Raw genomic sequence first — 25462 nt, 5'->3', positions numbered from 1 at the left:
CAAAACGATCTTATTTCGAAACATTGTGGCACAACATCTTCGCGATTTTTCAGTTTTCCAGGCCAGACTCATGGAAAAACCACTCAACCCTTGCAAGAGTGACGAATGATCTATTACTGGCAACGGATTGCGACAACTCATCCATACAAATATTATTTGATCTCTTTTGATACCGTGGACCACCCCCCGCCCCCCCAAAAAAAACACACACACAACTTGTAGGCACTCATTAGTAACTGCACTTCCACGTCAGCTGCATTTGCACCTAAAGTTCCAGGAACCTGAGCGCTTGGTGCTCGCGGTTCCTGGAGGCGGAAAGTCCCAACGCGAAATGCTCGTCCGGCATCTTGCTCGTTCCTGGCCCTGCGGAGAGTACTAGCCTCCGTCCTGCCTGAAGTAAAGTTGACACGCAGAAAGTTGTCGTAGTTTATTTCAAAGTACGTCCGAGATCTCTTCACCTCCTCGAGCCAAAGTCCTTGTAAAAAGTCCTCCTGTAACGGCGCCCTCTTGTGTCCCCCTTGCGCACGGCTACAAGATGAGCGTTTGAGCCAGGATCTTGCGGTTGATCTCAGCCAAGGCCACGGAGAACACGAAGGCCCGCTCGTCCGACAGGCCCGCGTACACGTCCACTTCCTTCTCTTGTTTCTCTAAACGCAAAAACACACGTCGGAAATACACAAACAAAGATGTCGTACATGTACACACACTTACACACACACCTTTGTCATCGTCGTGTTTCTTGATTCCAACGGTCTTGGGTCTCCCCCGCCCCCTCCGGATGGGATCCGACTGGCCGTTGGTCCTCGGGTGCTGCCTCCTCCCGTCCCCGCCGTCGCCCCCCCCGTGCGTCAGGCCGCAGTCCAGTCGCTCGCGCCGGATGCGCTCCGTGCGCCGACGCTTGCATTCCAACTTGTCTGCAAACACACACGCGCACAACACAACCTTCGACTTCGGGTCACTTGTCCTTCCCGGAACTTCAAAAAAAAAAAAAAAAAAAAAGGGCCGACTCCCTCCAAAAAGGGTCTTCAATAGTTCCTGTGGTCAAAACCTCAGAAAACTATAATTACTTGCTACTTGTAGTTCTTGGAACTAGAAGAATCCAATCCGATATTATGTCACTGCCGCCAAAAGGTTCCTGAACCTCCTCCTCAAACTACTACTCAGCCAACAAGGACTTCTTTCACCCAGAGCTAAAACTTTGGACTTCCTGCAGTACAAACACCTCGAAGAATTCCTTGAAAAATTCCTAGATCCAGAGCAAATCTTCTGCAGGGGCTTTTCCACCACCCAAACCGGGAACTTTTGACTTCCTGCTTTGTGTTTTTACCGCACTCGTCAGTTCCCAGTGGCTCATGCAAATGAGGCTGACGTTGCTCTTTACTGACATCTAGTGGCTGCCATTTCAAGCTTTCAATATAGTTTCGTATCCATTCATCCATCGATTTTGTTAGCCGCTTATCCTAGCGAGGGTCGCGGAGAGTGCTGGAGCCTATCCCAGCTGTCAACGGGCAGGAGGTGGGCGGGGTACACCCTGAACTGGTCGCCAGCCAATCGCAGGGCACATCGAGACAAACAGCCGCACTCACAATCAAACCTAGGGGCAATTTAGAGTATCCAATTAATCTCGCATGTTTTTGGGATGTGGGAGGAAAGCGGAGTGCCCACCTGGAGGAAACCCACACAGGCACGGGGCCGGGATCGAACCCGGGTCCTCAGAACTGTGAGGCCAACGCTTTACCAGTGGCTCCACCGTGCCGTCTCGTTTCATATCCTGATTTGAATTCCTGTCCACGATTCGTTCCAGTGTTGAGGCCAATTATCCTCACAAGGGTCGCAGGAGGACTGGAGCCTATCCCGGCTATCTCCAGGCAGGAGGCGGGGCATGCCCTGAACTGGTCGCCAGCCAATCGCACGGCACATAGAACAACACAACCTCACCCTCACACTCACACCTAATATCAATTTAGAGTCTGCAATTAATTAACGCGTGTTTTTTGGGATGTGGGAGGAAACCAGAGTTCCTGGAGGAAAGCCACGCAAACGCCACACATGTGGGGCCGGGATTGAACCTGGGTCCTCAGAACGGTGAGGCCAACGCTTTACCAGCTGACGCACCGTGCCGCCTAGTTTCATATCTTGATCTAAATTTCAAATATACCGAACACCTTTAGGCACGGTTGACGACCGGTTAGAGCGTCTGCATCCCAGTTCTGAGGTCCAGGGTTCAAATCCCGCCTGTGTGGAGTTTACGCGGCTTTTCTCCAGGTACTCTAGTTTCCTCCCGCATCCCAAAAACTTACAATATTAATTTGGATACTCTAAATTGCCCCTCGGTGTGGTCGTGAGTGCGTGTGCCCTGCGATTGGCTGGCGACCAGTTCAGGGCGTGCCCCGCCTCCTGCCCGAAGATAGCCCGGGATAGGCTCCAGCACTCTTGTGACCCTTGTGAGGATAATTGGCCTCAACACTGGAACGAATCGTGGACAGGAATTCCTGAAGTCCGAACGCAAAATGTTCCTAGTTTCCGTGTAAAGTTCCTCGTGGCAGCGTACGATCCCGCAGGGAACATTCGAGAAAAGGGGGCAAGCGAGAGAACCGTTTCCACTGAAAGGATCTGGAACTTTAAGCCGGTTGTCTACGCGTCCGACCGTTTTATAAGATGCACTTCGACTCGAATCTTTCATTCGTCGTACAGAATGGCTGCCGTTTCCGTTAGCAACAGGGCCGACTCACCCGCCGAGTTTGCGGACGAGCACTCATTCAGTTTGGCGTTGAGGAGCTTCCTGCTGATGAAGACGTAGCCGCACGGGCACGACTTGCACGCCACGGGAATCTGAAACCGACAGGAAGCACAAGTCCATCACTTCCTGGCACGGCGCACAACGCGTGCATGGAACCGCAAGCGCCGGCGACGCAGCCAGCGTCGAGTCCGACTTTGGAAATAAACTTCTTTTCTTGCGCTGACGTGAAGAAAATCATAAAGAATATTCCCTTTAATAACATTTATTGTACTAATAACTTGTTTATGCTTGTATTTATCCTAGAAATATAAAATATCATGTGAATTACTCCGACTTTGGAAATAAATTTATTTTTTTGCGCTGACGTCAAAGAAAATCATAAAGAATATTTCCTTTAATAACATTTATAGTACCAAAAACATGTTTATGGTTGTATTTATCCTAGAAAGATCACATATCATGTTAATTACTGTACTCAATTTCTTTAAAATTAATATTTTGATTCTCGTGTCGCAAAATAAGGTCATAAAAAAAACTACAAACAGGCCTTACAATGATATGCATACATTAATGATTTACATTAATAAACACAAAGTTAAATGATCTTATCTTTGTCCATTATTTTTTTATTGTATATTTATAAATGAACAAACGGGAATTATTAGTAAAAAAAAATTTAAAACAAGGTAAACAAACAAGAAGCAAATCAAACAACAAAGACAGTGAAAATCAAAACCATAAAAAGTGTAAACAGCATTGAACCCAAATAACTGATAACGAACTCAGTTTTTCATACACGCTTGAAATGGAATCTGACTTATCTGTTCCTCCCCCTTCAGTCTCCATTGTACTTTCAATATTGCAAAATTATTTCATTTTCTTCTCGTACGACTGCCATAATACATTTAGTACAACGACACGTTTTAAACCATAACACATATAGCTAGTGAGTGCGTATATAAATATAATTTCGGGTGGTAAATGTACACGTAACTGTGGAATTTCGGAACATTCTGAAGATATTTGTGTGATTACCCAAAGCCACATTTCGACGACGGAAATAAATAATTTAAAATATCAAAGCTCCATAATTCACCCAGATTAATGGCCACCAAGTGGGTAAAAATGTGACCATTATAAAGGTCTCTACAGACGACGGGGTGGTTGAATTACTCGCAGTGAAAAATGGATTTTCAGTGTTGGTTTTTTTTAGGTGGAATTTGGTGGGGCTCAAGCAAAAAAAAAAAAAAAAAAAAAAAAAAGACGTGTGCATGATACAAGCTCCAACGTATTTCCGCTTCAAACGAGCTAACGCCAAGAATATCAAATTATTACGCACAGGGGAAATTCAAACATTTTTGCTCACCTGTTGGTCGCATTCGGGACAAGATTTCGTAGCCATTTTGACTTTCTTTGTTTTATTTGTCGACATAGTCTGACTGCAACAAGGACAAAAAAAAAAAAAAAAAAAAACAGCTCGCCTCGTTTCGTCAACTCGTCTTCACATGGATGAATACATTATCCCCCCCCGACTCCCCCAAAAAAGGCAGATAAAATACACTAGGCGCGTGTGTTATTAAACACACGCGACGACCGGACCGGCGGCACAAAAGCTATAATTAAAAACAAAAAAAAAAGTAATAATTCAACCACCCCAAGTTGTGCGCATGCGCACACGGAAACCTTGAGCTGCTCTTGTGGCGTTCAGGGACCGTGGGGAAATGAAGGATTTAAAGCTTCTGCATATTTAGGTGAAAGGTTACGCTGATTTGTTATTTTAATCATATCATTGGATTAATTGCTCCAGCGTCGTGCTTAAACGTGTAATAATCATACAAATAAAGCACTTTCTTCATGTTAGGTTGGCCTCCCAGTATACTATCCAACAAAATGACGTCAATGCTTAAATCATGGTTGCAGAGAATCATTTATGCATATTCAAATACACACTTCAAATTCGCAAACAATGGCGATATCTTTACATTTTAAACCATTGTGATACGTGTAATAACAGCCTCTTAACTGTTTTATATTCACTTTGAAAAGTTGTCCGCAGCCTTCATTTCTGAAAAAGACGACAATAAAAGTGAGTTTACACTTTCCTAAAAAGCAAATCGCAGCTTCGGCGCAAACATTTTGCGGGGTTGTCAAGCGTTGCATCGACGTTGTCCTGTTAGCGGTGATGTTGACTTTTTTAAATTTGCACCACGAGGGCCAGACGCACGGCGACCTATGACCTCCTGCTCCTTGTTGCATTACGCTGCAAGCCACCCCTTCTTCCTCCTCGCTTGCCAAGGTGGAGTAGAAATGTAAAAAAAAAAAAAAAAACCCAAATGCATCATGTTTTCCGTACAGACTGGTTAACACATCAGGCTCCCAGTTAAGCGGTTGCAGGTTCGAACCCAGCTTGGCCTGGTTGGGGTTTGCGTGTTCTCCCCGTCCCAGCGTGGCTTTCTCCCCAAATGCCCAGAAGGTTGATTGAAGACCGAAATTATCTTCAGGTTGTTTGGGTATTTGAGCCCCCCCTCCCCACGATGGGGTGAAGACACCCCCGCATCTCTGTTGGGCCGGGCACCAGCACGCCCGCGACCCACGTGCGGAAAAGCAGTACGAACAATGTTTTCGTTCTTTATTGTTCCTAACTTTTGTAAAAGTAGGTCAGGATTTGGCTGGTGACAATTAATAACTGATGAAAATGACTGGCGTTGACCTCAAGCCACAAGTTAAAAAAAAATGAACACTTTGGTCTTCAAAAAGGGTGGAGATGGCTGAACGTTTAAATTCTTTTCATACAAAACTGCCAATTTTGCACTGAGACGTGAGACACTCAATAGATTAACTTCAATAGTTGACTTTATCACTATACTTTTAAAAAAAATGTGTTTGCAAAACTAACAGAAAGCGAGTGGATTTAGGAATGTATCATTTATTTTCTGTTAGCGACAAGCATCATTTTCATTCAGTCCCGACGACTGGCAAGCGCGCGTGCCGCCTCCAACCAAAAACAAAAGACGAGCAGGCAATATCTTCTCGCACACAAAGCGCGTGGATGTCGTTTTTTTTTTTTTTTTTCCGAGGACCCTGAAGGCAGCCCACGGCGGCGGGGTTGTCACGTGATCAGGGGAGGCGTGGCTTACGGGACGCGTGGACATGAGTCGAGCTCGAGACAAACGGGACAAAGTCGATTCCTATGAAAACACCTTGGACCTTTTATTCATATCCTTGAGATCCATGTGCTAGTGCACCGGTTGTCCTCACTAGTAGACTGAGTGCGTCTTATAAGCAACACTTTTTCCCACGCCTAGTCCACACTTGGCATACTAGTACGCAATTAAACTAATGTGTGGCACTAACACGACGAGGCTCAACGAGTAGGGATGTGTCGTGCACTAGTAGCAACGAGATGTTTACTAGCAAAATGTACTTGTGTGACTACTGAGAATAAAGTGCACACTCATAGGTAGGGCTTAAACTATCAAATAGTCAAATGTCCTTTGAAAAGTACTCGTAGGCATATGTCATGCACTAGTAGGCCTCTTGTCAAGGATGTCAAACTATATACTCAAATAGCTTTCCATACAGCTCTTTGAGCATTGATTCCATATCCAGGATACCTAGTTCAGGTTCCATGTACTAGTACACCATTTGTTGTCAATAATAAGACAACATTGGCACACTCGTAGGACTGGATCTTAACCATAAAGCAACATGTATGATGACATCTGCAGGCTACTAGTGAAGTGATACCTGCTAGCTACAAGCATTATTATAGCACATGTCCTATTAGTAGCACCAAGTTGTCGACACACCTCTGACTTACTAGTAAAATGTCCTAATAGTATGCCAAAGTTGTGCTAAATGCACAAATGTTGTCATGAACTACTAGTGTCCATTTTGGGGGCATGAGCCTGGAGTGTACAAGTGGATGACACAAAACATTTAAATAGTAACTAATGTGACAAAAGTGACACTTGCAGTGGAAACATTTTTGCTAGTAAGCATCATTGTACTCATAAATCCGTCGTTTTACTAGTGCTAAATTTTCTTACTACTGTAAAAGTGTAATAGTACATCTTTTCGCACTAGTATAACTACGTTACTAGTGAGGCAATACCGTGCACTAGCTGACATCTGCGTGCTGCTACTAGTGATGTCCTAGATGTTAACTAGTAGAATCTGTATGCAGCTAATGGTGATAACAGCACGCAGTTGTCAACTAGTCTCACTACTAGGATGCAAAAGTCGTTCTAAACCACAAGTGGGGATTTTGGGGCCACTTGCCAACCGAGCGGTGTAACAACTGGAGGACGGTAAATTCCTCAAAAGGGTTAATTGCGTCCAAGTTAGACATCTGCACACCATTAGTTGTCCTCGAGAAATCTTGGTTAGCTAGAATCTTATTATGCAACTAGGTGCACTAGTAACACATAGCTCTCAAGTGGTTTGTCTCACCTACTAGTATTTTAAAGTTTTGCGAACCTACTCGTGCTGTTCTAAACTAGAAATAGAATTTTAAACATCGGGAGGCCACTATTGCATGACAAATGCCTACTTGTCGTAAAACTAGTGTAGGAAAGTAGTTTACTTGTAAAGTTTTTGCACTAGTAGCCCAAAAGTTGCACAAATAGTGGAAAAAGTTTGTACTAGTAAGACACTGTTTCTTCGAGTGCGGCGAATTGGCTTGCTCGTGAGGACAACGAGCGAACTAGTAAATGAATATCGAGGATCCGGAATAAAAGCTCAAAGGGCTTTGCAACGCTGGCCCGAGCCGTCACGGACGAAGCTGAACTGAACTGGAGGGAATCGCCGTCACCGCTGGCGGACTTCAGAGGACGAGCCCCTCGTAGACGGGCCCCCGGGCCTCGGGCGCGTCCCTTTGCAGCCGCAGGTGCTCCAGCGTGTTGTGGAAGTGTTTGTTGATCTGCTCGCTCTCCTCGCTGGCCTCCAGGTTGGGCAGGTCCTCCCGGATCTTCCCCATCAGCTGGTTCAGAACCGGCACGGTCACCTGGACGTCACAACGGCAACGAATGACAAAAAAAAAAAAAAGACAAAACAAAAAATCTCAGATGGAATTGGAACGGAGCCTCGGAGAGCAAGTAGCAGGTACCACGTGTCAACGGCAAGTAGTTAATACCGTGTATCAAGAGCGAGTAGTGAGTACAGTGTATAAACTGAAAGTAGAAGTTAGCATGTATCCATCAAAGTAGAAGGGCAGAAGGTACTACGTGGTAATAGTAAGTGCATTGCGTCAATAAGTAGTAAGTAATGTGTCAAAATTGTCGAGACAATTCATTTTTTTTTTCTTGACTGTCTGCCATGAGAGACTCAACTTTCCCGTTTTAAGTCAATTCCAATTGCCAACATTATTTCCATTTGCTAAATGCCAATAAAGAGCGATTTAAAGTAGACAATCCAGTTATTGCCCCCCAAAAATGATATTACTTTTGAGCACAATTGTATGGCGCCAGGTGGCTATCGTTAAACAAGAACTCAAACTACGTTAAAACAAACGTAAAACTGAAACCAAAACGAACATTGTGGGGCATGAATTGATTATTGTGGGCACGTAAGCAAAAGTGTGCACAATTGAAATGTTCGCTCACTTTTTATTATTTCTGTTTGCTAAATGCCAGAAAATAAGCAAAGTTTTTAATTTTTTTTAAGAGCGATTTAAAATAGACAATCCAGTTATTGCCCCCCCCAAAGCTGGTAATATTTTTGAGCACGACTGTATGGCAGCAGGTGGCTATCATTAAACGAGAACTCAAACAAGGCAAAAACTGAAAGTGGAGCCAAAACTAACATTGTGGGGCATAAATTGATTATTGTGGGGACGTAGGCAAAAGTGTGCACAGTTGAAATGTTGGCTCACTTTTTATTATTTTTGCTAAATGCCAGAAAAGTAAGGGAAGGTTTTTTTTAGAGCGATTTAAAATAGACAATCCAGTTATTGCTCTGCCAAAGCTGCTAATATATTTGAGCGTGACTGTATGGCGCCAGGCGGCACGGTGGACTCAGCTGGTTAAGCGTTGGCCTCACCGTTCTGAGGACCTGGGTTCGATCCCGGCCCCGCCTGTGTGGAGTTTGCATGTGCCAGCGTGGGTTTCCTCCGGGCACTCCGCTTTCCTCCCACATCCCAAAAACATGCAACATGAATTGGACACTCTAAACTGCCCCTAGGTGTGATTGTGAGTGCTGCTGTTTGTCTCGATGTGCGCTGCGCTTGGCTGGCGACCAGTTCAGGGTGTACTCCGCCTCCTGCCTGTTGACAGCTGGGATAGGCTCCAGCACTCCCCGCGACCCTCGTGAGGATAGATAAGCGAAGAAAATGGCCAGGCGGCTATCATTAAACGACAGCTCAAACTACATAAAAACAATTGTAAAAACTGAAGAGCCAAAAGTAATAATGTGGGCCACATAAGCATGAGCGCGCTCACTTTTGCAAAAATCTCATTTCACTTTCTGATTTCCACTCGCTTCCGTTGTCTTTGCTCTCGATTCTGATTTCTGCTCTCACTTTTATTTTCTCCTTGCTGTCATTTCTTCACTAAGCTACGCTCGCTTCCAGTTTTCCCAGGGATGACGTCACCCATTAAGACCCGACTAGACGACCACTATCTACCCGGGTTCAACTATTTCATCGATAGCCACCTGATGCCATAAAACCGTAACACGTGTCAAATCAAAGTGTCAAGAGCAAGCAGCAGGTCCCGTGTGCCGACAAAATGGACGCTCGTTTTAAGAGTGCAGAAAGGGGGGAAATAAAAAAAAAAAAAGCAATGATTTTGGCTTTGTCCGCGATAGTCTTACGGCATCGTTTTCCCTCTCGTAGAAGCAGACGTATCTGTTGAGGATCTCGATGAAGAGCTGCACTTGCAACGACGGGTCCATACACTGGTTGGCGATCTTCAGCGCTTTCTTCAGACACTCCATCACGCGCTTGCCGTCACGGATCTGACACGGCATCAAATAGGACGGCGTCAAATAAATGGCTACCGGGTGACTCGAAGCACGAAGCGAGAGCGAGCAAGGCAAGGCTGGCAAACCTCGAAAAAGAAAAAAAGTACTACTTTCCGAAGAAGCAGTATATAATGTTTCGGACTTTTTTCATTTTTAAAATACAAATATCCCAAGGGATTTTGTCCAAAGTTGAGCAACTAATGTATCTGCGACAGAAGGGGGGGGGGGGGGGGGGTCAAGAGAAAAGGAGTAAAGGGGAAGGAAGGAGGGAATGGAAGGGACAAAAGAAACAGAGGAAGGGAAGATGTGAAGACGGGAAAATAAAATACAGTAATTTCTGGCCTATGAGCTGGAACTTTTTTCCACACGCCTTATGCGGTCATGCGGCCGCAAGGGGGCACTCGAGCGGAAAGTGTAAGAGCGAGACCGATGGAGTATATGTGCTGAGGAATTGACTCTTACCAGTATGTTGTTTTGTTTTTTTTTTAACCGGCCCTGTTTGCGCTCTGCTAGCGTGTTGCTGCCGTGTCTCTGTGATTTTTACCGGTATGTTTTTTTTTTTTTTTTTTTTTTTTTTTAAACTGGCCCTGTTGGCGCCGTGCTAGCGTTATCGTCACACTATCGTGTTGCTGCTGTGTCTCATTGATTTAGCTATGCTTTTTTTTTTTTTTTTTTTTTTTAACCGGCCGTTAGTGCTGTGCTACCGTGTTGCAACTGTGTAGCTGCCGGAGCTGTGTTTTTTTTTTTCCGTTTGTTTTTCAAATCGGAATCTTTTTTTACTACTAGCCATGTTCGTCCTACCGTGTTGTTGCTATGTTAAGCTAAGTTAAGGTATTAAAAGTTTGAAAACTCTGTTTGCCGTCTTTCTTTGTAAATATCTCATGTTTCAATGTGTGTTTCAATGTGCTCACTTGCGCCTTTTACACAGGTGTGACTTATGTATGTACCAAATGGTATTTCCTTTACAAAGGTGCTGGGTGAGGCTTATAACCAGGCGCGCTCTGTAGGTCGGAAATTACAATAGGGGGCAAGTAAACTAACATGGAAGAATGGATACCAAGGAAATGAAGCAATGAGGCAAAGAAGGAAAGAATGATGGAAAATGTAAAAAAGAAGGGAAGAAAGAAAGGAACACATTAAGGAAGAAAGGAAAGATGGAAGAAATGGGAGCAGAAGGCATGAAGGAAATAGGAGAGCAAGGAAGGTTAGAGGGGGGAAGGGAAAGGAAAAAAGAAGAGAAATAAGTGAGAGAGGAAGGAAGGAATAGGGGAGGACAAGAGGAAGGAAAGAATCAAGGAAGAAGGGGAAGAAGAAGGTAAGGAGAAGGTGACAGAACTAAAAGAAGGGAGAAAGGACAAGGGGAAGGAAGGGAAACCAAAGAAAGGAAGGAATGACAGACACAAGCGAGGATGGGAATAAAGAAAGAAAGAGCAAAAGTATAAAAAGGAGGCATAAAAGTTGGCAGAAGGACGGAGGGGAAAAAGCACAAGCGGCCACAGCCGGCACCCGCTTACCTCCTGCTGGTTCTTGTCGGTACTGCGGCCCGACCAGAAGAGGTGGGCGCAGATGCTGACGGCGCGACACTGGTCGGGTTTCTTGAGCAGCTTGGAGGCGGCCAAGGCGCACTGAGTCCTCAGCGGCTCGTGGTTCTCCTCGCCGAAGCACCTGGTGCGCTCGAACGTGCCGATGATCAGCGTGATGGCCGCCAGCTGCGCTTTCGAGTCGCCGATCTCATCCTCGTATAGCGAGAAAGCCTGGGGGTAAGGAACTTGCTGGGTTTGATAAGAAAGTAGTATGGACCATGTGTCAATATCAAGTAGTATGAAGGTTACGAGCTCGCCAAAAACACCATTTATCAATTGCAAGTCGAAGGTGGCTACTGTGTGTTAATGGCAAATGTAAGTCACGTGGCACTACCGAGTAAGCAGCCGCTATGTGCAATGGGGAGTACGAAGAACCACGTGTCAACAGATAGTCGTAAGTACGATGCGTCATCACTGTGGAGTCAACTTCGGGTGTCAATAGCGGCCAGATTACCTGCGACATGAACTCGTAGGCGACGGTCTCGTGGTTCTCGAAGCCGATCTCGCCGGCCGCCAGCGCCCCCTGCAGGAAGAGGCGCAGAGGCAGCTCGGCCAACTCGGCCTTGATGAGCGCGCTGATGGTCTGGTGGGCGAATGAGAAGATCTTCTGACACTTCTTCTCCCATTTGTCATCCTGAAAGAGGCGCAGACAGGAAGTAGAAATAAATACAAATGTGGAAGCTGTAGCGGTACTCCAGTTTCAAGCCGGCATTTGTGTTGGCATTCCACAAGTTCACACACTTCAAGTTATGTCTCTTTCACTCATATGAACAGCCAAGAAGTAGAAGATATTGTAGAAAAATTTAAGGTAGCAGCAGCAGTAGAACGTCGGGAATCGGCCTCACCGGTAACATCGTGTTGTCCTACTAGTACAGTGAATACTCTGTTCTCGGACATCTCCGTTCTCGAACGAAAATTTGGAGATTTTTTGTTCCCTTTTTCGAACGAAAATCAGTACTCGAACTCCTGCGACAAAACCCGGAAGTAACAGAGTACGCGTGGCCCGACCAGCTGACCCACGACGCGCTTTGTTATCGTGCACAATGCAGCCTCTGTACACAGACGTGGGAAATATTGATTTGATTTTCGAACAAACCGGATCTCGAACCGCCTTCTGGAATGGATTGTGGTCGAGAACAGAGGTTGTACTGTATTTCAAAGATGTCCTCACTTACTAGTGCTACACATGGACATTTTGATGTCAGGAGGCTACTAGTACATAACATGCCTACTACTTGAGCCTGGTCATGTAACTAGTGGAGCATAGTACTTGTCAAGGTTTTGCACTAGTAGAGGTAAATTTTCCAAAAGTAAGACAGTTGTTGTAGTGCGCTGAATTAACTTACTAGTGAGGACAAGTGAATGAATATCACGAATATCATTAGCTTTCCAACACTTGCCCAAAGTGTCACGGACGATGCTGAACTTGAAGCAATCATCATTTTTGAAGTTGAAGGCAAACAAAGTAGAAGTAGTCGAGGTCTAAGTATTTGAAGTAGAAGTAGAGGCATAAGTACTTGAAGTAGAAAAAAAAGGGAAGGCAGTGTAGAAGATGTGTAGATGTTGAAAAAGAAATTTTAAAGTAGTAAGTGCCTGCCAATATTAATCTTCAACCAGGTCATTTAATTCTCAGGGCATTGAATCGCTCACAAGTGAATTCAATGCCCTGAGGACAGAAGTAAACGTCACGAGGAGTACGTGAATCCGTGTACGGGAAGTAACAGACGGCGCTTACGAGCGATGCGTTGTCCTTGTATCTGAAGGCCAGCTGGTAGGCAGCAAAGACCAGCGGAGGCAGCGTGTATCGGATCCTTTGGTTTCCCCCCGCGCCGAAGTGTTTGCGGGCCGTGTTCAGGATCTGCACACAAAGCCGACATCCGGACGTCAGCCATGAGAAAAGCGAGAAGGTCGCGGGCGGACCCACCAGGTACTGCTGGTCGGGGTCGTCCGAGCGCAGCAGGTGAATGAAGCGGCCCACGAGGCTCTGCTCCTCGGCGAAGTCCTCGGGGTCCGGGTCGTCCGCCGGCTGGTCGGGCTGGTCCTGGATCAGCGTGGACACCAGGTTCAAGATGGCGTCCACCTGCCGGCCCGCAAGGGAAAGAGAGGAGCTCCGCTTAAAAAGGCAGGCGCGCAGTATCAGAACACTTCCTGTTGCGCCAAACAAGAACTAATATTTTCATTTCTCTTGCCACAAATTTTTTTCAATTTTAAACAAGCAAAAAAACAATATGAATTGAACCTTCATTGGCATAAAAACGAAAAAAAAAAAAAAGACCATTGAAAACTATTTTTTCCTCCTTTGCTTTGCTTTATTTCTGATACCAAACACACCCAACAATATTTATTTTTAATTGAGTTGTGAACGCTGGTTTAATGGTGGAAACTGTCATGAAATTGTTCACCTTGTTGCCTTGCTCTATGAATGGAAACGAATCGATGAAGCGCAGAGTCAACAAGTGGTTTCAGCAGAATTTGGAAAAAGTAAGTCGAGCTGGTCTCACCTGCTCCTGCGCCACAATGGTGGTGTTGTAGTCCAGCGTGTTGCTGAGCACGTAGCAGCTCATGCTCTTGCGGGACTCGTAGTCGAAGTACTCGAAGAGCGGCGGGAAGTGCTTGAGCTGCAGCACCGTCAGGACGTTGTTGTACGTGTCCACCGGGATCTTCAGCAAACGCGTCAGCTCCTTGGACACGGCGCTGCTGGTCGCGATGCTACGGGGGGACACCCAAGGGACACTTGAGAAAATTCATATTTTGAATTGGATGGAAATCAGCCAAGTGGCATACGTACGATTTGGAATTAAGAAGGCAAAACAAGCACAATCGTTATTTCATTAGCCGAATAGCTAAATTGCCAGTCATTTTGGAACATAATTTCTCTCTCTCTCTCTCTTTTTTTTTTTTTTTTTTAACCGAGGTGTCTGGAAATTAAAGTCTGCAAAAAAGTAGGAAATCTGAAACTTTAAAAGTGCTCAAAATGTGTGTGTGTGTGTGTTGTGGGTTTAAAACATCTATCCCAGCTAATTATGGGCAGGATCGGGAAACACCATCAACTGGTTGACAGCCAATCACAATGCGCATATAAACAACCAACCATTCGCACTCGAATTCATACGTGTGGGCAATTTTAAAGCCTTCAATTAATCAACCGTGCATGTTTGCCGGGACAAGAGGACCATGGAAACTACACGGGCGGTTTCAGTTTGAAACAACACCAATGATTAAAGCACACTTTATGCACAAAAATAGATGCATGCATAAAAATTTCATGTTGTAAAATTCCCATTGTTGTGTCAAAGTGATCACATTTTCAATAGGTGTATTTCAGTTTTAACAAATTCGCCATGTAAAAAAATTAAACCTTTAAAATCCAAGTGCAATATTTTCAGTCTCCTGAGATTCAACTGGCAACATTTCGCTGTTTGAAATTCACCGTCTAAATTCAGTGTTAAGAAGCCAGGGTTACTTCAGGTCAGAACCAACACCCAGCCAATCAAGGTACGCTTTCTTAGTCACGTGACTAAGAAAACACTACTGGACTGGCTGGGTTTTAACAAAATCCCAATAGCAGCGAGCGAGTTGCGTACTGTTCCAGGTTGAGCTTGTTGAAGATCTCCACGGTGCTCTCTAGCACTTTGTCCACGTAGTCCACGCGGTCAGGGTAGCACTTCATGGCCAGATTGATGAGAGACACTTGCAGGGAGACCACGTCCTCGGATGGCATGTCCTGGCGCGACTGGAGGAAAAACAACAGCAAAACGTGAGCATGTTTGACCACTAAGAATGCTCAATTCATAAGCAAGTCCAGTTTGGACACATCAATTTAGTTTAACACCAATTTTAATGCCACTTCGCCTGCAGTGTCGTGTTGAAGGAATCGGTCCCGGTCACACAACTACTTTTTTTAATTTTGTGTTTACTTGTGTTGTCTCCGACTAAATTTGTTTGATGGGAAGCATTTAAGTGTGGCAAACATGCAAAAAAAATAAGCAATCAGGAAGGGGGCAAACACTTTCACACGTCAGATAAATCTAACTTTTTTTTATGTAGGTTTTTTTTTTTTTTTTTTTCCCAAAAGGGTGGAAGTACAATACATATGAAGTGGATTTGAATATCTCAAAATAGCGCCAGAGATACACGGTCCGAAAATTTCACCGCACTACATTTGACAATGAAAACTAAAAGCGACCTGGATAACAGTGGCCACTTGCTGCGAGAAGATGTCAAAAAGTTTGATTTCGGCTGGAATCCCGGGTCCATCTTCTCGATGAGCAAACAGCGCCAGTCTGAAAGGAAATACGGGTTACGTTAAGAGCAAGAAGAATTCCCGTTTTAACAGCCAACACTTTATTGTCTGTCTTGTGCTGCAGATCTCTGCGTTTAAATCGCTGCTGCGGCTGTGGTGTTCCATATTTGGGGTGGTGCCCTAAAATACAAGTTTCATTCATTACGTGACCGCGCTAATAACACAACAAATTTGCCATTCAGCGCGCCATTAAATCATTCCGGCCTGCCGCAAAAAACTGCCAAAAAATATTTTAAATGAGAAAAGTAGCACTGTAATATCGTACTATATATACATAGATTACAATAAATAGAATGTGAACTATGGCCGCTTGGCGCAACTATAATAAAAACTTTCAGGTGGCTACACATGAAGACGGCCGAAACAGTCTTCAGTGTTCGTGTTGAAATATCAGTTGCTAAAGGGTTACAACACCGCCAAAGATGCTATTCATGACCTTGCTTACACACTTTCCCAATTATGTGGTGGTATAAGGTAGCGCATTGGAAAATTGCGCTATGTGGTTGTTTTAAATATTGGTTTAATTCATTTTTTTCCCAGTTTGATATTAGACTTCACCTTCTCTTTTGAAGAATTGTTTACTCCTTCCGTCGCCGAAACATGTGCTTGTTGGAAAGTGAGTTGCGTCACCGCCACCACACTACGCTTGTATCTAAAGTTTGCACTCGCAGGTGAAAGCTAAAAAACTAAATCATCTAAAAGATGCCTCCTATCTCCAATAAATGGCAACTCGCGTCACTTGTATTTCAAGGCAGCACCGGATGTGGTACCTACATCACATTTTCCTGGTCTGGAAGATTTCCCTGCGTTTGTACCTGTCAATGAGGGCGATGATGATGTTCTTGACGTTGACGTGCTGGTGAAGCTCAGCGCAGGAGCGCAGGAACGGGTTGAGGGTCTGCAGGTGGAACTCATCTGGGAAAACCTGCCGTGAGCAGAGAAGATGAGCGTAAAGGCTCGAAGGCCGGATTGGGCTCGGGTGACAAGGCGGCGTGGCGGCTCCCTGCATCGACCTGGATGATGCACTCCATCAGGTACTCCTGCGCCAGAGAGTCTCTGCAGTTCACCACCTGCTCCAGCACGCCGGGAAGAACAACCTGTAGAAAGGACAAAAAGTCCAAATCAAGTAGCCAATATACCACCTTGATACTCAAAACTTACTCTCTGAGCCATTCATGAAAACTTGTGTGCTCGTCACAGCTTTTAGACTGCAAAAATATTATATCCACATTTCTTGATCTACTTTTAATTATTCTGTTTACTCTTCTAATATTTGTGTATTTTTCCTGAAATTTTGTATTTGATGTTATTTCTATATCCTAGATTTGTGTCTTGTCTAATATTTCCCCATTTTTTTCTATTTGTGTATTAATTTGCATTATTTAATGCAGTTTTTTGGTCTTAAATCTAGATATCTTTTTGTCTTAACATATTTAGAGTCAAATTTTTATTATTTTCCTTATAAATTTTTCAACACACATGTATGCTTCCATTCTATTATAGTGTCAAATATTTTAGCATTTCATCCAAACTTTTGTCTTTATTCCTAATTACAGTACTGCATTTTTAGATTTGCAGCTTTTAATTAAACTGTGAATCAATTTTATTCTACTCTTTCTTGAAAATATCTATTACTAGACATGATCCTGTGAACTTAAATTTTGAAAACTTTGCTACATCTTTTTAGGAAGCCATGTCAACTTCAATGGTCCAGGGACGAATGCAAACACTTCAAGAAAATGTAACATTTGTTGCTTTCGGAGATTTTTCTTGCCTACTTTGTTTCTCATTTTTTGAGTAACCCTATATTTTATTCACATTTCATATAAGTCAGCAAATGCAATTTTTCATTTCATATTTTTTGGGTGTGTTTAAACATGATCTTGTTAAATGTTAAATAAATAAAATTGTTAAATATTTTACAAACAGCCATCAAAAAAGGAAAAGTACAGTATTATACAAAAATCAAATTCCCTTTTTTTGGGCTTGTAAACAATGCGCAAAATGAGTTCTGTCTCCCTCCCCCAAATGTTTTGTAGGGTTTTTTTGGGACCCAAAATGACCTTTACAGTACAAAGTTATTGTCAATAAATATATTATTTAAAAAAAAAAAAAAAAAAAAAGCTTGAAAATCTTTGAAATGTTTCCATTTGATCCAAACTTACCACACGCGCATATTTGGTTATGACTGACTGGCTGACGTTAGATATTGTCTCGTGAGCCGCAAGGAATTAGTGTGCTTCTTAGTATCGAATCTGTTGCCAAAGGAAGATGGCTTTACGCAAAAAAAAAAAAGAAAGTTTCAACGGCTTGTGTTGTGTATTCCTCAGAATTAACGGTGCAACCATCACACAACGTTATCTCTAGGCACAACCGACAATAGTTACAACCGTCATGACATGGCCGCCACGTCAATGCCCAACATTCAACATGGCCTCCAAGTAGGCGCGGGAGGATCTAATATTTTGGATTCCTGAGACCTGGGAATATGTCAGTCCCGATCTCTGCCTCCATTGCGCAACAACAGCGATAAATACTGAAACTAACATTTAAGTGACAAAATGGAAACTATTTTTGGACTATTAAACTATAACTATACTTTCTATTCTATTCAGTTTTTTAATCTATCCATTTTATCGAGGGTCCACTGTACTTTTACTTTGTTCTTTTTTGGGCAAATATTTTGTTTCTTTTACTGTTGGTATTTTTTTTTTTTTTTGGATTGTATTATTCACCACCATTAGAATTTTTCTCTAAAATGTTTGCATTTCATCTATTTTTGTCTTTTTAAATTTTCATCTATTCAGTACTTTGGAAAAATGCAAAGTTCCCCTGAAAAGCCACCTGCTTGTACTTGTCCACGTTGACGCCCTCCAGCTGGCTGAGACGGACCAGGTTGGTGCCGACCAGGATGCGCAGCTCCTGGCGCTCTTTCTCGCGCTTCTCCCGGTCCCGGCTGTGGCCCTGGTGCTGCATGCGCACCCACAGCTTGTTCATCTCGGCAAAGTTGAGCAGCACAAAGTCGATGGAGTCGTTGATGTCGCCCGTCATCTCCTCGGACCCTCTGGTGGAGCGCAAAAACGTGTTAATAGCGACTACCGTACTGTGGAAAGCCTACCACCGAACACAATCCTCCTCTACAGATTTAGGGAAAAAAAAAAAAAGGGGGTTGTTCCAGGGTTCAAAAGTCACATTATAAAGTCTTTATCTGTCCCGGCAACGTTGGAAGTAACCAGGGTAGCTGCAAGTTTGAGGAAGTCAAATGTAACACTTTTGAGACCAAATTTAAGAGTTCTCTTAAACTAAATATAACATTTGAATGTAAAGAATTTTTTTTTGTGCAACATTTCCTGCTCCCTTTTGAGTGCGCCTTAACCACTAGATGGAAGTATAATAAAACAGTCATGGAAAAGGACCAGTTTCCTCAGTTTTTGTTCATCTTTAATGCCACACAAAACTAAAGGTACATTTGGTAGGATAAATAATGGTAAAAAAATAGCTGAATAGCTTAACTTAAGAGCTACCTTGCTAGTTTCCATAATTTTCTGGATAATAACCAAAACTACTACGACTATAATTAAGCTTCATAATGTCCAATATGAGGGAATTAGACATTTTTTGTTGTGTTCTTCAGGCAATATACACGTGGTGGCACAAGGCATTAAAATGATGGAAAATTGAACAATTGATCTTTTTTTCCTTCTCTATATTTTCGCTTTCCCTGTGCATGCATACAAATAAAACCCTTGGATTTGATGACACACACACACACACACACACACACACACACACACACACACACACAAAAAAGACCATTGTAACTACGCAGAGTATTACTAAACTCAATCCTAGTTTCCTTATAGCCCATCTATGACATTTTGCATTATGTTTTAGCATTGAGCTAGCGGACTTATCAATATCCGATTTGCCAGAACACAACATTTCATAACGGTCTTTGTTTTATACAGTATTTAGTTTAGCAGCAAACTTCAACTAGTAAGTCAAGGTAGCACTGAATAAGAACATTTGGTGTCCGGTTGGGGAGGAAGAGACTTACTCTGTGTGCTCGCCGTCGTCGGGCAGAATGTTCCGGGTGCACTGGAGCAGGTAGTTCCTGAGGAAAAGGCCCCTGAGCGGGTGCTGGACGCCGCGGCACATCTCCACCAAGTCCTTCAGGATGTCCTTGCGAGACTGCGGGAAGGAGCGCACGTACACCACGCCCACCGTGATCAGCAGGTAGCTACAGACAAACACACACACACACACACACACGTGCACAAAACACATGGCTTAGCTCACCGTCCTCATCTTTCACTTGCTAAAACATTTTTAAAAGCCGGATAAAAAGTTTGTATTACGAGACACAAACTAGTCATTTTTTCCCCACATTGTATTTTCCAGATTATATCCAAGTGTTTTGGCTAACCTTTGGTATTTTTGTCCCTTATTTTTTTGTCATTTTCCCATTTTCTTCTGAACCATTATTTTAGTTTCATCTGTTATCTTTTGTCTGTATGATTTTTGTATTTTACCAAGTATTAGATATTATTTTCTCATATTTCCTTTTATTGCCAAATATTCTGCATTATTTGGGGATGATGTAAGTTTTATGCATTTTCTCTACCATCTTGTGGTTTTGCAATATTTATTAACTAAGAGTCTGTTTATTATTTAGCTTTTAGCATTCCCTTTTTTTTTTTTATCTAATACTTTTGTTTTCTTTGTCTAAGACTTTCTATTACTCATTCATCCATTTTCCCTACTGTGTCCACACATGCGGGTCGCAGGAGTGCTGGAGCCTATCCCAGCAACCGTCAGGCAAGAGGGACTCTACACCCTGGACTGGACGCTAGCCAATCACAGGGCACATAGAAGCCATCGTTCGCACTGACATTCACACCTATGGGCAATTTAAAGTCTTCAAATCAACCCACCATGCATGTTTTGGGAACGTGGGAGGAAACCAGACTGCCCGGAGAAATTCAAATATTCATGTTAACATGTAAGTGGTACTTTTTTTTTTTTTTTTTTTTCATTATTTTGCTCAAGTTTTGAGCATTTTGACTTTGGCTCAGTAGTGTAGCTAATATTTTGACTTCTACAGTTCCCAAGAACAAATCTTGGACTCATTTGATTCATCCATATTGTGATAATGCTGCGATTTCCTTTCCTTGCTTGTGTGCTCAAGTCTGATTCGGGTTCACGCACGGCACTACTCACAGCCTGGGAATGATGTTGCCCGCGTACTGGACCAGCTCATACAGGTCGGCCACCTTGCGTCCTTTGGCAAACTCGTCCGTGAGGTACACCTCCAGGTAGTGGAGCTCGTCAGAGATGGCCATGTCTTGGCACGCCAATTGTTAGGGACCGTCAACTGACTGCGTGGATTGCCATAAGGCTTGGCAGGTTGCTATGGCGACCAGGCCACTCTTCGCCTGATTGTGCACCACCATTGACCACCTACAACTACCTTCAGTGCATTGCATTTTTGTCATATTCACAAATGCAGAACTCACCAAGTTGTGGGATTTTGAGTGCATGCTATTTTTTTTTTTTTTTTTTAAATAAACACTTTCTAGCCTGAAATTAATTAAAATCCATTCTGTAATTTCTTGTGCGCGTGCATTTTGTCCCAAAAAATTAATCAAATGTCCTCACAGACCATATTAATTAAAAAAAATAATAAATCCATTCATCCATTACGTTCTGATATTTTCAGATGGGGAGAGGGCATAATTCATGATGTCCACATGAATTTTGGTGAAAACTGTTCGCAGTTTTGTGACATTAAGGATATGTTAAGCTTTTCCTGTTTTGTTAGCGGCCTGTATATGCAGAAGAAAACAAATAAGGACAAATATGAGATATTTTGTGCAGGTATCTTCATATAGGGTGGGAGCATAATCAGAGATGACCACAGAAATCGGAATGACAAAATAAACAATGTTGAGGGAGGATGTTTTACATCGAAATTGGACTGTAATGACGCAACAAAAATACATCAGCGCATAAATGCGACTTAGTGGATTTCATCTTTTGCAAGGGGTTGTCCAGAACCAAACTCCCACGATAAACGAGAGATTATTGTCTGTGACATGAGGAGACAGACTGGAAACCAATCTGTTGTTTGTGGACATGTGCCCTGACCGCCTTGCCCGACGTGAATTCGGCTAACAACTGACGAGGATACAAAGCTCGTAGTAGCTTTTCGGAGACAGCATGGAGGTCCGCAACTCTCCCAACATGTTGGAGGCGTGTTTCAGTGCATCCATCAGCTTGTTCTTGTCCTGCGACACACACACAGACCCAGAAACGACAAGGTGACGCGGAAACTAACACAACATACCCGCTCGTCAATGTGCACGGAAGAAAAGCAAGTCCGATCTCATGAGCTCATGCCACAAAAGGACGACGAGCTGAGATGTTCCTACCAAGCATCGCTTCATCTGGAAGGACTGGACCTTAACGGCCTGCACTGCTTCATCCAGAAGCTTTTCCTGCTCGTCCTGCGGCGACTGCTGTGTGGTCGGCTGCAAAGAATTAAAAAAAAAACAAAACATTACTTTACTATATACTTCTAATAAACTGAATTTGTATATATTCTGTGGTGTAACTGGTCGCTATTTTGCAGCGGCATCAAACTCATTTTTGCTGAGGCCCATTGTATGTCTGATTTCCCTCGGCATGCAGTCACAACACTCTGAAACCATGTAAATACGTAGATGCAGACCTCATACTATTACACACACATTGCATAGTACACTACAAATTGATGGAAAACTATTGTGAATTTAGAAGCCAGTAAAACATTGCTTTTTTTTTTTTTTAAACTATTCGTCAATATATTATAAAAGGGGGATTGGTAACAAATATTGCTTGCAAAATCGATGTTATTTCAAAATGAAGAAAATTTCCACTTTTGGCATTTTAGCAAGGAACATGAAGTTAACATTAGTTTTGTGGGTTATATTAAATGATGAGGCATTCCAGATGTGGCCACCAGGGGTTGAGTTTGACAAGTGCTATATTGGATTTTTTTTTTTTGTATATATGCACAATGAGTGCAACTAGTGATTGTGAACCACGAAAGGCTTGTTGAAAAAAAAAAAAATTCAGTTGAAATGCTTCTGAGAGAAGAGGATACAGCCACATAATGCCACAAAGTCATTTTGCACATTCATGTCAATATATGTCATTTTAACTTGATATTAATGGCATTACAAATGCCTCCCCCAAGGCACTAAAGACCTCCTTAGTGCCGCAATGGATGCTGGGAGGATCTAAATACTGTTTAAAGTGCATTTTTTGTCAATTATTTCACGTCATTCTTTTAGTCGTTTTATTATTTGCTAGTTGTGCTATTCTGTATGGTGTGATAATTTTTAGTTTGGTAGAGTGTGTACAACATCGGCAGTAATGACACAGGCAGTGTGTGGAGCAACCTGTGAAATGCAATTGCCTTGTGAGGGCCATCATATGGTAGCTTACATAAATTTTAAAACACGTGCTGGCATGCATGCTCACAGTACAACCAATGGACCTAAGTGTATTTCGTTGGACAAGTCACACAACAGGTAAGTTTCTTTCGGCTTGTCCCTTTCGGGGTCGCCACAGCGTGTCATCTCAGATGAACGCACATATGTTTGGCACAATTTTTACACCGGATGCCCTTCCTGACGCAACCCTTCTCAGGGAGTGGAGGCCCCAGTGGGATACGAACCCACAACCCCTGGTTTATCAAACCAGTGCTCTAACCACTGAGCAACAGGGCCTCCGGACAAGTCACACAACAACGTTTGCAAATTTTGGAACTCAGTGTGCACATTAAGTGCACCACATTGTAAGACGCCATGTCTAATGTAGCACCATGTTCATTTAGAATAGAAATTAAGACCACTATGATCATGAACATTAAAAAAAAAAAAAAAAAAAATGGAGAGCAAAATCCACAAATATGCAGTGCAGCAAACAGTGAACCGCGAATGGGCAAGGGCACGATCTATTCATTACAGCGCAAATGCCTCCAAGATGTCACTACAGATCACATATTGTTTCTATTGGTGACAGATGATGATTTGGGTGGCTGTCATCAAGTCGGATGACGAGGGTGTCAATGTGGGCAGAAAGGATTACGTAGGGTTACGTCCAAACACTCTGGCCGATCTTCACCAAAATATACGAGTACATTATCATTTAGTCCCACATACACCTCGGCCTGGTTTTTACGATTTTATGTACCAAAAGTAAAGCTCGTTCTTGTGCCACATGATAGAATGAGCACTTACAACCTAACTTACCATGCAAAACCCATAAAAGTCATTCAAAGTTTCAAAATTAAACGAGATGAAAGGGGACGTGTAAAAAGGTGACTCACTTTTACAGGTTTCAAAGAGTCATAACTGCTCAAATTGAACACGGGGAGATGATAAGTACACAGCTGGAAGCATCTTTGAAGGCTTGGTTTCATAATACATGCACCGGCCTGGTGTAAATCAATTTTTGCACCCATTGACATGCGAGGGAGATGTGCAAACCACTTATCACCATGCTGCCAATTTACAAAGTGAACTCAGGTATTGGATTTAATGCCACTACACAAGCTAAAAGTGGATCTCAAATTGTTGTTGTTCGATAGTGTGCCATTTTGATGAACCATGCTGTTATATTTAACAGGTGTTTCCTTGGCTCACTTCCTCCAATCGATGTCGCGCGAAATAGTAATAGTAATATTAATAGAACCAAAATGAATAAGATTGTAAATGTTGTTTGGGCAAACATGGATGTTTGGTGGAAAGCAACTCACAACATTTGACAGAAGCTAAGCTAACAACATCCATCCGGCGTCAAAGTCGACCCCCAAAAGTGGCCCAAATAGCAACAAATTACATTCCGCGCCGCGCATTGCGCGATAATGGATCACGATTGACGCTTTACGGTTCACATTTTGCATTTCAAATGTGTTTGCCTTTAGCTGCTAGTCGCTATTAACCTAGCTTAGCCTAGCCTAGCCTGAATATCTGCACGACGGAAGCGTTTAGGCCACAGCGACGCTGAGGGGAAAACCAAAAAAAGAAAAGAAAACGCATGCCCATCTCTTTGGGTCGAACACGAGCACATACGCGACACAAATACCGAACTGGGAGGCAGGAAAGGGCGAGTGTTGCATTTATCGGGTACGGCGACTTACCATGATCGCAAGATGAGTGTCAGAGCAAGCTGCCCGCCTGTCATGTGACTGTCGAGATACGTTCATGGACTCGACAGAAGCATCCAAGAGTTAAATTGAGGCGTTTACGGACCTACGGCGCCACGGTGTGACGGGAAGGGCGGGCCGTTGTGATCAGAGACCTCCATCCATCCTTTTTCAAAAAAATTATAGATTACACAGCATTTTGGATTGCACCTTTGCTGGCTGATAGTAAGCAGAAATGAAACTTCATCCAAATATAGCTGTCTCAACATAAACACAGCATCTCAAAAATGATCCCACTTGAGGCTGAGGACGTGACAGTACCAGGACTCAAAGCACTGCTTGTTGAACTTTCACCATGGAGAGCTACAATCAGACAGGCAGAGGAGGTATTAAATCGAGAAAAATTACTATTTCAGATGGAACACAGCTAAATTTCGTAGATCGTGCCCACGGTTTCACAATGGAAGAAGCGGCAATAACGTGAGAAATGTATCTCAGCCATGCCTAGAACATATAAAATAATAACAATATCATACACATCAAGGACACAGTGGGGTAGCTGTAACTTGTTGGCCTCACAGTTCTGAGGTCCAGGATTCGATCCCAGCCCCGCCTGTGCGGAGTTTGCATGCTCTCTCCGTGCCTGCGTGGGTTTTCCATGTGCACTTCGATTTCCTCCCACA

At 43.3% G+C, this 25462-nt stretch overlaps 2 protein-coding genes across 3 annotated transcripts; both read right to left on the bottom strand.

The window, feature by feature from the left end:
- Nucleotides 1-413: 413 nt before the first annotated feature.
- Nucleotides 414-4429, bottom strand: c3h16orf87 (chromosome 3 C16orf87 homolog). 2 transcript variants are annotated; one of them, XM_061813728.1, is made up of 4 exons: nucleotides 4107-4429; nucleotides 2733-2832; nucleotides 720-914; nucleotides 414-647 (listed from the first exon to the last, which is right to left on the bottom strand). In XM_061813728.1, the coding sequence occupies exons 1-4, from the start codon at nucleotides 4170-4172 to the stop codon at nucleotides 529-531; spliced, it is 480 nt and encodes a 159-aa protein (XP_061669712.1). In that variant the 5' UTR covers nucleotides 4173-4429; the 3' UTR covers nucleotides 414-528. The 2 variants fall into 2 exon arrangements, with proteins under 2 accessions (XP_061669712.1, XP_061669713.1); XM_061813729.1 differs by lacking the exon at nucleotides 4107-4429 and adding an exon at nucleotides 3837-3964.
- A 347-nt stretch (nucleotides 4430-4776) lies between these two features.
- vps35 (VPS35 retromer complex component) lies at nucleotides 4777-24926 on the bottom strand. The gene is made up of 17 exons (XM_061813526.1): nucleotides 24774-24926; nucleotides 22018-22116; nucleotides 21777-21873; nucleotides 20807-20930; nucleotides 19644-19826; nucleotides 18431-18650; nucleotides 16600-16683; nucleotides 16402-16511; nucleotides 15470-15566; nucleotides 14868-15016; nucleotides 13785-13992; nucleotides 13208-13363; nucleotides 13019-13141; nucleotides 11738-11917; nucleotides 11215-11454; nucleotides 9551-9694; nucleotides 4777-7745 (listed from the first exon to the last, which is right to left on the bottom strand). Exons 1-17 carry the CDS (start codon nucleotides 24837-24839, stop codon nucleotides 7566-7568), a joined length of 2460 nt encoding a protein of 819 aa, XP_061669510.1. The 5' UTR covers nucleotides 24840-24926; the 3' UTR covers nucleotides 4777-7565.
- Between the last annotated feature and the right edge of the window lie 536 nt (nucleotides 24927-25462).

Source organism: Syngnathoides biaculeatus, chromosome 3, assembly GCF_019802595.1.
Source record: "Syngnathoides biaculeatus isolate LvHL_M chromosome 3, ASM1980259v1, whole genome shotgun sequence".
Taxonomy (NCBI): domain Eukaryota; kingdom Metazoa; phylum Chordata; class Actinopteri; order Syngnathiformes; family Syngnathidae; genus Syngnathoides; species Syngnathoides biaculeatus.
The sequence above is the reverse complement of the archived record's forward strand: the minus strand, read 5'-3'. Positions and strand labels throughout refer to the sequence as shown.

Excerpts from the sequence above, each read along its gene's own strand:
- c3h16orf87 (XM_061813728.1), bottom strand. The coding sequence starts at position 4,172 with ATGTCGACAAATAAAACAAAGAAAGTCAAAATGGCTACGAAATCTTGT. Across the intron at positions 2,833-4,106 it reads GTCCCGAATGCGACCAACAG|ATTCCCGTGGCGTGCAAGTC; the intron begins GTGAGCAAAAAT and ends TGTCGGTTTCAG. Across the intron at positions 648-719 it reads GAAACACGACGATGACAAAG|AGAAACAAGAGAAGGAAGTG; the intron begins GTGTGTGTGTAA and ends TTTTGCGTTTAG.
- vps35 (XM_061813526.1), bottom strand. The coding sequence starts at position 24,839 with ATGAACGTATCTCGACAGTCACATGACAGGCGGGCAGCTTGCTCTGAC. Across the intron at positions 16,512-16,599 it reads TGATGGAGTGCATCATCCAG|GTTTTCCCAGATGAGTTCCA; the intron begins GTCGATGCAGGG and ends TGCTCACGGCAG. Across the intron at positions 11,455-11,737 it reads CCTACGAGTTCATGTCGCAG|GCTTTCTCGCTATACGAGGA; the intron begins GTAATCTGGCCG and ends CCTTACCCCCAG.